This window comes from Arachis ipaensis, chromosome B04 (assembly GCF_000816755.2).
Source record: "Arachis ipaensis cultivar K30076 chromosome B04, Araip1.1, whole genome shotgun sequence".
Classification (NCBI taxonomy): domain Eukaryota; kingdom Viridiplantae; phylum Streptophyta; class Magnoliopsida; order Fabales; family Fabaceae; genus Arachis; species Arachis ipaensis.
In genome coordinates, this window is record NC_029788.2 from 108,071,849 (window position 1) to 108,083,322 (window position 11,474).

General features: G+C 37.3%; 1 protein-coding gene across 1 annotated transcript in view; it reads right to left on the minus strand.

Annotated features, from left to right (window-relative positions):
- Nucleotides 1-4,799, minus strand: part of LOC107639645 — a gene marked incomplete in the record, with an annotated part of 15,981 nt that extends 11,182 nt beyond the window's left edge. Inside the window, 11 exon segments of the mRNA XM_016343200.2 lie at nt 74-283; nt 457-543; nt 1,090-1,209; nt 1,396-1,488; nt 1,580-1,657; nt 1,902-1,964; nt 2,089-2,160; nt 2,247-2,358; nt 2,692-2,735; nt 3,339-3,410; nt 4,165-4,799. Of these exon segments, the coding sequence (XP_016198686.1) occupies nt 74-283; nt 457-543; nt 1,090-1,209; nt 1,396-1,488; nt 1,580-1,657; nt 1,902-1,964; nt 2,089-2,160; nt 2,247-2,358; nt 2,692-2,735; nt 3,339-3,410; nt 4,165-4,515 (1,302 nt within the window).

Sequence of the window (11,474 nt, forward strand, 5' to 3'; positions counted from 1 at the left end):
AAAAAAAAAGATAAGTAGTGAAACTGCATGAATCAATTTTCTGCATTATTTCCAAGGATGAAAATCATCTCACCAAGTTAATGTCAGTGAATATGATGGTACCAGATTCCGTCCTCCCAAACTCACTTTCTGAAGATGGTAAGTTACAAGCTGAATTGGGCAAAAACCATCCATCAATCCTTGCAAAATCTTGCAGGCAAAGTTGTTGGAATAACAGAGATGCTCCTTTGCGTATATTTTCAATTGCATCCAAGGAAAATCGAGGTGGAGTGTGGTAAGCAACCTATGCAGCATACATACTTCATCCAATTAGAAAGATACAAGCTGACTGTAATTGGCTTGAAATTAACTACTCAATAAACTGGAGGAAAAAGATCACTTCATACACCATTTTTAAGATCAGCAAGCATGTGCAATACACCTTGCCACATACATAACACAGACACTAACACTGACCTGTTGGGTAGGAAGGTACTTCCTTCGGTAGTTAAATATTGCATCATTCTCTTGCACATCATTTGCGCCACGGGATTGAAGTTCAACCTGTTCATCTAATATGCACTATTACTATCGACTATGAAATATTCATTAGGTAAAAGAAGATTGCAACTTCCATATCCAACTTGTATTGTATGATGAATTTCATATTAACATAGGCAGCACAAAACTGAATTTCATAACTAGTACAACATATTTATTGCTACATGAAACCCATATCCACATTTATGGCATCATACTATGACCAAAAGTACAATATATTTGCTCAAGTGAAAAATTCTTTTACTTTCTGCTACTTCAATTTGAATTTTAGAAAAAGAAATTCAATAAGGTCTAGTTCAAGACATTAGTGTGAAAGGGTGGAAGGAATAGAATAATCATCAGCATTGACATTTTTTATTGATTCATGAATGGACTGACTATTCCATTCCAACTACAGTTCAGCAGATAAGGCAGCATGAAGCCGTGAATAGTGATACTTTCTGTCTGCTGTCTCACTTCAAATCTTAGAACCAACAGAGGGTTAAAAATAGTTACACAGTAGAATAGCAGTGAATTAAAAAAGTTTGTGGAAGGAAAAAAAAATTGTACCTCAGTTGGAAGTAGTACAACAGGACGCCGATGTGTACCTGATCCAACATCAAGGACAATTGCAGTAAATTCACTCCCTCCTTCAAGAAACATTTCTATTAACACTTTATTGTCAATTCCCTGTCACAGACAAAATCAATGGCAAAACCTTAACATATACTATGAGATAGGTATAAATTTTACAGGAAATAATTCTAGTCAAGTTGTATCCCTCCTTAATTTTCTCTATTTTCATTCTACTTCAACAAAAGTTGTTACATTAATAAAAAATTTCTCTTCATCCAGTTCTGAATAGACTTAACATACCTCGGAGATAAGTTCATTGGCTTTAATGAGAGAATCAGCCACACCATATGCAACTCCAACACCGATGCTTGACCCTCCTCTTGTTGGTTTTACCTGAGACAAAATTGTAAATGTATATGAGCATAACTAGCTGCTGAAATCAGTCAACAAATCTCCAAGGAATGGACTAAATCAAGTGCCTTACCACAACTTTCCCAGAGTCAGGGTCTAGCCGATGCCGTTTAAACCATTCTGATAGTTCTGATTGGTTTGTTTCATGACCCTAATTGTCATCATAATGTTATCAAGTCTCACAGTATATGTAAATAAGAAAATCTTGGCCATTTTATCAGAAAACTATACATGCTAAACCATAAAGCTAGAAAAACACCTTAGTAAACACTGGATATTGGACACTAATACATGTCAAGATATGATTATAATAACTAGAAGATACACACGTGCAAGACATATTTGGTCAATTGAATTGCCTAATCAAATAAGTGTTAAAACAAAACTTTCAATACCTGAACTAAGAAACTTGGTACTGTTATGAATCCATGCTTTCTGAGCTCCAATGATGCTTTATACTGGCAGAAACTTTGAGCAAATACTAAGTGCGAGAGGTAGAGTAAAGATAGTGAGAGCAACAAAGAAGAGAGAGAGAGAGAGAGAGAGAGAGAGAGAGAGAGAGAGAGTACATAATTCTTGTACCTTGTCAAATGCTTCTCGACATTCATTTGATCCTGTGCCAACAAATGGAACATTATACTTGTCCAGCAATTCCTGAAAATAATTATCATTTAGAAATAATATTCATATAGATACACAAAATCATTACAGCCTTTAAGAAATTCGTATATATATTGCACCTGGATCGTGCCATCTTCACCAAATTGACCATGTATAACAGGAAACACTATATCCACAGCTTTAGCTAGATGCTCTGCTAAGTCATCCAAAGTTTGGAAACTTTGGGCAAGGCTGCAAAATAAACAAGCCACCAACTTTACACAAGTTATTACAAATTAAATTGTTCCATGCTATAATTTCAGGGGTACTTAGCAGATAAAAATTACAAAACAAAAAGATAAAAATAAAAAAAGGAAGGAGAAGTTATTAGCAAAATTCTTTTTAGTTCAGGAACAATCTTTTTATGTTAAAAAAGAATATAAAATTGGTGACAAAGTTGTTATTCATAGACCACTCTTCGAACATTATTAATTAGTTGCGTAACTAATTGTTCCTAAATAAGAAACAGATTTTACCAATAATTCTATTACTGTGATTTTAACAAATCTGAAAGGGTTTACTGACCTGTCAAGTTTAAAATCAAAATCTGCAGGGGTGTTGGAATATACCTGTGGGAAAAAAATGGAAATAAGAAAAATGACTTGGAAGGAATAAACATCACCTTCTTTCTTTACTTTTCTTTTTTGGTTTTCCATTTCACTTTGCTACCAAGTAATTGAAGACATGATAGTAAAAGCCCTGGCTTTAGAGTTTTAAATCGAGAACAATAACCGTTCATGCACCCGAAAATCACTCAGTAGTAACAGGCAAATAAAGTTGTTGCATCTATAAGAAAACTAAGACATGATTACTTGGCAAATGTAAGATACTGAAAAATCTTTAGCCAAAGGTGATCATCAAATGGATATTCATTTATTAAGTTCTACTGAGATTAGCCAGGACTAATATCACAATAAACATTGCTAATTTAGAAAAACATGTTTTAGTGATGTTTAAGAAGAAAAGGAAGCCGTAAGGAAAAACTATTCAGCTAATATTTTGCCATGTGTAGTGTTAGAACTGTAGATTATCCATCCTTGTTTCATTCAAAAGATAAATTTAGAAACATTCAGATCAGAATTCCTGTCAACCAGATATACCAATCAGCTTGGTCAAAAACTATAGTTAAATAGAAGGTCATGCTACACAATTTTGGCACATACTATACTAACCTGAGCAGTAGATATTGAAAATGCATTGAGATTGCAATCAATATAATAGCAACTCACAAGTAAATCATCTCCCTGTCACATAACACAATATGGATGTTAAATAACTGTCAATTTAAGGACCAATTTGAACACCAAAGTTGGTAACCGACTTCAAATTTCTCCGGAAAGCTTTGAAACCTCTCCCAAGGTTCCTGAATTCGGCACAACCCAGTCAACCTAGGCCTCAGCATAGAATTTGGCAGTTTCAAGGACCTTAGAAGTCATATCATACTTACCTTGTTTCTCTCATTTACCTACATATCATGTACCAAATTCCCTGTCCCATATACCTTCCTCTTATAAGAAATACTTAAACATTTAATAACAAAAAGTAGCAAATTACATATCAAAACTGTACCCGTCTCCACTTTCCTAGTACCTATCCTCAGGAGAGGGTTCATAACTTCAAAGTAAGTTACAAACTTCAAACACCACAAATTTGATGCTTTACTTTCTCCAAAATAGGAGTGCAACCTGTTTACTATATGTAACATAAATTTTTATACACAAATTCTTGTTAAAGTTGTGATAAAATTACCTTATATACATGTATATTATATTCAAATACTCCTTACATATTTTTATTTGAATTAAACTTTAGACAACTAACTTGTCGTATTATTTCTATTCTGGTAGGAGTTTAAAGCTTGAGAAATACTTGTGCAATTGGAAGACATTTAATGCGTGCTCCATAAGTGATAATTTGGCTCCAGTTCACAGAAAGTACCGAAGCAATTGTGAATATTCAATAGTGATATGGGTATTTGTGCAAGATAAGTGATACTACCTGTATGTGATCGAGAACTGATCTAGCTGAATTGAGGGAAATCCCACGCTCAGCAGAAGGACCGCCGCAAATAAGACCGACCTTCAACACTCTACCATCATCCTTCTGTTTGTCAACATCAACAATTAGCGACGGTTCCACCTGCTGCTGCTGAATGGAAGAAGCACAAGTCACGCAGCTTCTTCTTGGCGGTTTGTGATTTAACTTGAGCAACTGTTTTATTGAGTTGCTCAACACTCGAACGCTTCCAAACACGGCCCTGCTACTGCCACACTGCTTCAATAGGGCGTCGTTGTTCCTCGGAAGGGTGAAGTTGGAAGCAATTGATGAAGAAGAAGAGGCCATGATCATGGAATTGGAAAGGAAGGTGGTGGTGGTGGTATGTGAGTGAATGATGGTGTTATTGTGTATAATATAAACATCAAGAACGGGGGAGAAGAAGAGAGAGTTGGAACTTGGAAGTTGGTAGTGAAGTGGAACCACATTTTGCTGACGTCAGCAAGTGCCGTCTTCTTGTTCAGATTAAAGTAAATCTGAAACGGCGTTTCAGGACGGCACCTTATTGTCGTCTATGTTTTACGGTTATAATAATCAGTATCGTTGCTGACTCGCTGCGAATCTAACCAGTTTGGTAGAATGGTTAATTCACTCTTTAGTTTAAAAGTGTTTCTGAATTCTAACTTGCACTTACGAGTTACGACCTAACTAATAACATATCTTTACAACTTGTTTAAAAACTTTTATGTGTTTTGGTTTATAAGTTCATACAAGTTAGTCTAAATCCAATAAAAACAATCTTCACATTAACATGTGTGTAAACTGTAAATATACGTTTACTCAATCCAACCGTTTAATAGCATACTATTATAAAAAATACTTTTTCTTCAACCAAAATTCTAACCCTAAAAATTCAAACAACGCTCGAAATCTTTAACAAAACTGTCAAAATCGTCGCGAAAACTCAAGAAAATTTCTAAGAGAAGTTCAAAATCTCCATCAAAAAACACAAAAACAAAAGACGAAAGATTATTCAAAATATTGTTCACTAATCGTCCAGTTTTTTTCACTTTTCTCTTTCTCATTTCGATCGCAAAACACTAGATAGTCATATTTCTATTTATTTAGTAGATTCATTATGTGTTCTTACTTTGAACTACATATTACTGTTATTATCATACTATTCAATCGGTGATAACTGTTTTACGTACTATTTCGCGTATAATTTAACGTATATTTTCATGTGTTTAAGAGATTTGAATGTGTTTTTGTGCTTCTAGTGTCATTTTATGCATGTTTGATTGAGTTGAATATCATTTTGAACTCATATTATTTCATGTAACCAAAAAGTAATAGAGGTCTATATGGCTCGTATTTCAGTGTATTTCCGGTGAATTCACGTGTAATTGGTGCTATTGTCCTATCTTTGCTGTAACTAGAAACATAATACTGTTCTTGTGTTTCTGGTGTCATTTTATGCATGTTTGATTGAGTTGAATATTATTTTGAACTCATATTATTTCATGTAAACAAAAAATAATAGAGGTATATATAGCTCTTACTTTGATGTATTTCTGGTGAATTGAGGTGCACTTGGTGCTGTTGTTATCTATTAACCTTATTTTTTATTCGTTACAGAAAAAATGGCAAACAAGAACCATGCACCAAAATATAATGTAAACACATATATCTTAGACCAACTCAATTTTTTCTTATATAAATATAGCTTATGTTAGAAACAAGAGACTGAGAGAGTAATTTGAAAAGTGTATTATTCAATGTGATCAAAGGTACAATATACAAGGGGTATTTATAGGTGCTAAATGAATTAGAGTAATAAAGGCATAGAATCCTATAATTAATATACAGATATACTATATAAATATAGACGATACTAATTGGTCTAAATTGATGCTAATGATTCTCTAACATCCCCCCTCAAACTCAAGTGGGAGCTAAGGATACCAACTTGAGTTTGGATAACAAAGTCCGGAAACAAGTCGGATGATGAGCTTTCGTGAAGATATCAGCAGTCTGATCTAGTGTTCCAACAACAATGAGACGAACAGCATCAATAAGGATACGTTGCCGAACAAAGTGACAATCAATCTCAATGTGTTTGGTGCGTTCATGAAACACATCATTATGGGCGATCTGAATAGCACTGCGGTTATCACAAAAAACATCAGTAGGGGACGACTGAGGAGCATGGTCAACAGTGGTGTCAGCGAGGGCACGGTACTCAGCTTCTGTGCTTGAGCGAGCAGTGAACGTTCACTTCTTAGCACGCCAAGAAATGAGAGCGTCGCCAAGAAACAAACAGTAACCAGTAGTAGAACGATGATCAGTGGGATCACCAGCCCAATCAGCATCGGAGTAAGCCTGAAGAGACAAAGAGGAATGGGCAGAAAAATAAAGGCCATGAAATAGAGTGCCTTTGATGTAGCGAAGAATGCGAAGAACTGCCGCATAGTGAGTAGTACGAGGAGCTGACAAGAACTGGCTAAGTACATGAACCAGATAGGCGATGTCTGGTCGGGCGACAGCTAAGTAGACGAGACTACCAACTAACTGTCGATAGAGAGTTGGATTATCCAAAACAGTGCCATCCATAGGGGTAAATCGAACATTAGGCTCAAGAGGAGTAGACTCAGTGCGACTATCTGTAATCCCAGCGCGAGCAAAAAGATCTGAAGCATACTTAGCCTGAGATCATCGGTGGAGATGACCTCGAGACCAAGAAAATAGCTGAGAGAACCAAGATCTTTCATCTCAAAGGTACGGTGAAGTGAGTCCTTGAGATAAGAGATACCATCAATATCATCCCCCATTAATGATCATGTCATCAACATAAAAAAGTAGAAGAAGAACTTCACGTTCGCTTTTACAAATGAAGAGGGCATTCTCACGAGGGCTAAAAGTAAAACCAAGACTGCATATGGTAGTGCAGAACTTGTCAAACCATTCACGAGGAGCTTGCTTAAGTCCATAAAGTGCCTTGCGAAGGAGACAAACCTTATTAGAAGGACAAGGATATCCCGGAGGTGGTTTCATATAGACTTTCTTTTTCAAATCCCCGTTAAGAAATGCATTCTTCACATCCATCTGACTGAGAGACCATTTTTTAACCACACAATGGCAATAAGAGCTCTAACAGACGTAAGACGAGCGACAGGAGCAAAAGTCTCTTCATAATCAATATCATACTCTTGCGTACAACCTTGAACAACCAAGCGGGCCTTATAACGGTCAATAGAGCCATCAGAGCAAGTCTTGATCTTGTATACCCATCTACTTCCCACAACTTCCTGATCAAAAGGAGGATTAACCAAATCCCAAGTGTGTGCTTTTTCAAGTGCCTGTATTTCTTCCCGCATTGCTTGTTGCCAATTTGGGTTTGAGGAGGCTTCTCTGAATGACTTAGGTTCATGTTGATGAAGGATAGTAGAAAAGCAATGATAATCAAGAAGATGAGGAGGTGGATTCCTTACCCTAGAAGAACGAGCGGGGGGAGGAAGCATGACGGTAGGAGCAGGATCATCGTCCGGTCTGGAATCATTGGGAGATGGAGAAGGTGGAAGAACAGGAGGCTGTGGAGGGTCACTCGAGATAGAATCTGGAGAATCATCACTAGGAAAAAGTTCAACATTGGGGTTAGTAAGCAAAGGTGACTGAGTAGTAGGAATGGACTCAAAAGATGAGAACCGAGAAAACATGTGGTGCTCCCAGAAGACAACATGACGAGATATACGAATACGTTTAGAGAGAGGATCCCAACAATGATAACCCTTGTGTTCCGTGCCATAACCAAGGAAACAACACATACGAGCCCGAGGTTCAAGTTTACTATGTTCATGAGGCTGAAGAAGAACAAAACATACACAACCGAAAATTCGAAGAGAATTATAATCCGGGGGGGTATGATAAAGACGATCAAAGGGAGTAACATTACCAAGAACAGAAGAAGGGAGTCTATTGATAACATGAACAGCAGTAAGAACAGCTTCACCCCAAGTACGCTCAGGACACGAAGAAGAAAGGAGCATTGCACGGACGGAGTCAAGAATGTGACGGTGTTTGCGTTCAGCTCTACCATTTTGTTGAGACGTACCAGGACAAGAAAACTCTGACAAAGTACCATGTTCTGCAAGAAAGGCTAAGAGTTTGGAATCACGGTATTCCATAGCATTATCACGTCGGAAAACCTTAATGACCTTGGAAAACTGAGTTTTAATCATAGTAGTAAAGTTGATATAGATCTGAGGTAACTCATGGCGATTAGTCATCAAATAAACCCAAGTAAAACAGGAATAATCATCAATGAAAACGACAAAGTATCGAGCCCTGCCCATAGAGGTAGTGGGAGCGGGGCCCCAAACATCAGAGTGAATGAGATCAAAAGGAGAGCAAGCAAGAGATGAATTATTGTGAAAAGATAAAGCAGGTTGTTTGGCAGTTTGACAAGAAATGCAATCAAAAGATTCATTTGGAACCTGACCTAAAACACCCTGAGACACAAGAGGACGCAGTTTTTCTAAGGAGGTGTGGGCAAGACGTTGATGCCATAAGTGAAGGGTAGAGGGAAAAGAAGCAGCACAGAGATTTGGTACAGGAAAAATATGAAGATTCTCGAGTTCAAACAACCTTCTGACCTTATGTCCAGTCCCGATGATTTGTCCCGTCCGAGGATCCTGTACACGACAGCCAGAAATAGAAAAAGTGACTTCAAAACCCAGATCAACAAGTTGACCAACAGAAATAAGATTGAAGTTTAATTTTGGAACATAATAAGTATCAGGAAGATTAAGAGTTGACTGGGATATAGAACCCTTGTGTGTTGCGTGCAAAAGGGAGCCATTTGCAGTATTGACAGAAGGTCCATTTGTAGTGGTAGACATGGACGAGAAAATATTATGCAACAGAAACATGTGATTAAAGCAACCCAAGTCAAAGTACCATTTAGAATTACCTGGAGGGGTCGATAAAGCAGCAGGGGTATTACCAGAAACAGAGAGAAGACGCTGAAGAAGAGATGCAATATCAGATAGAGAGACAGGAGACGAGTGGAGTGGATCAGGACGTGGTGGGCGAGTAGGACAGGAAGTAATTAAATGTCCCGAGAGCTTGCAGTAACGGCAAAACAGCTGTGAACAATGGTTGCTAATATTACCTGTCTGGTGGCATGTGCGACATTCAACAGAAGGACAGTCAGGGAAGAAGTGCCCAGAACGGTTACAGTTTCGACAGAATTTATCCTTTCTGTCGGTGGCAGCAAAAACATCTGGCTTTTCCATGATAGTGGTCACAAAGATCAAAGAGAAGAGAGAAAACGGAAATTTCGGAGCAGAAAATGAGAAATCGGAATGCAGAATCGGAAAGAGCTCACCAAAAAACCTTAGGGAGGGTCCCGCTTGTCTGCCACGTCAGCAGTGACGTCAGCGAGACAATGACACGTGGCAGCACGGCAGCACCTGAGTGGACGAGAGAGACACGCTGGCGGTGAGGTGGAGGCGCGGGTCGGGTTGGGTTGTGCGTGGGTCGTGGATACCAGGGATGGCTTTGTTGCGACACGTGGCAGCACCAGGAGCGTGCGATCAGCACCAAGATCAATGGCTGCTGAAGCTTCTGGAATGAAACAATGGAGGTGGGCAGCGAACTTCTGGCGGTGCGTGACGGCGCATCCGGGGGTTGCTGGCGGCGATCTCGACGGCATTGGAAAGATGACAAAACGAAGAACACGATGATGCCAGAGGTGACAAACCAAAGCGTCGAAAACAGATCAAAAAACGATAGCGAAGAGGCACTGTCGGAAGAGAAAAACGAGGCTAGGAATAGAATTTCATTGAAAAAAAAACTTTAGACTCTTGATACCATGTTAGAAACAAGAGACTAAGAGAGTAATCTGAAAAGTGTATTATTTAGTGTGATCAAAGGTACAATATACAAGGGATATTTATAGGTGCTAAATGAATCAGAGTAATAAAGGCATATAATCCTATAATTAATATACAGATATACTATATAAATATAGACGATACTAATTGGTCTAAATTCATGCTAATGATTCTCTAACAGTTTATTTAGATGATTCTCGTTTGTTTACAGAAAACTCATTATTTGAGATGCTCTACAAGACTCCTTCATGATAAATTCTAAAACATGAGCAATGAAAAGAAAGTCATTGTCCAGAAATTAGAATTTAGTGGTTTGATGCACATCCCTCCCATGAATGTGCCACGTAAGCTTTTGAAAGAGTTGGCATATTCTTTTGATTTGATAAAAATACACATTGGACACCCCATATGGTGTATTAAACATCAACCAAAAAAATATAGGAGCTGCCCTTGCCTTGAATGCATCTGGTAACCAATTACATAAACTGTTATACTTGCATTCTTTGTAATCTATTATGTTAATTATTTCGGTATATTTTTACAATATATCTATGTTATTGAAATATTTTTGCTGCTTTTATAGGGCTGCTCTTTTCAATCAAAGTTAAATTTTAAGAGCTTACTGAGGAGGACAAGGAAGTTTATAGAACCTTCCAAGGCAAAATTTTAAGGCAATTGATAGAATCGATGATGGAGATTAGTGTGGACAGGGACGAAGATCGGCTGAAGTTCAAGAGAATATTCATCCTCTACATTCAAATGTCCTTCTTGTTGCCGACAACCATAAACAAAATTTCTCCCATTCACATACCGTCAATTTTTCGTGTGGACACCATACGTGAGTGGAATTGGGGTGTTTATATCCTCAACTTCCTCATCAAGGACATAAGTGAACACATATTGAAAAAGAAAAAATTCGTTGATGGCTGCCTTTATGCTCTCATAATTGTATATTTTTATGAAACTTACACAAAAACAAGCCGATAGATACAATTTTTAGACCATCGTGACTGCAGCACTGGACTAAGGAGTTGCTGGTTCAAAGAATAGAAGTTGAGATTAAGGATCATATGAACCGGCCAATTCGTTGCTTGAGTTTGCATGGAGTTGAATATCATCATCTTTTCTTAACCTTTCTTCTGTTTTTCTCCTTTTAATTTAAAAAAAAAGGGGTAAAAATATAATTTTTTTTCCTAACATTTTTTAAATTTTTCAAAAAAATTATTTTCAAAATTTAATTTAATTCATTTATATTTTTAATATTTGAAATACTGGTTCAAAGGTTGAGATTAAGGATCATATGAACCGGCCAATTCGTTGCTTGAGTTTGCATGGAGTTGAATATCATCATCTTTTCTTAACCTTTCTTCTGTTTTTCTCCTTTTAATTTAAAAAAAAAGGGGTAAAAATATAAAATAT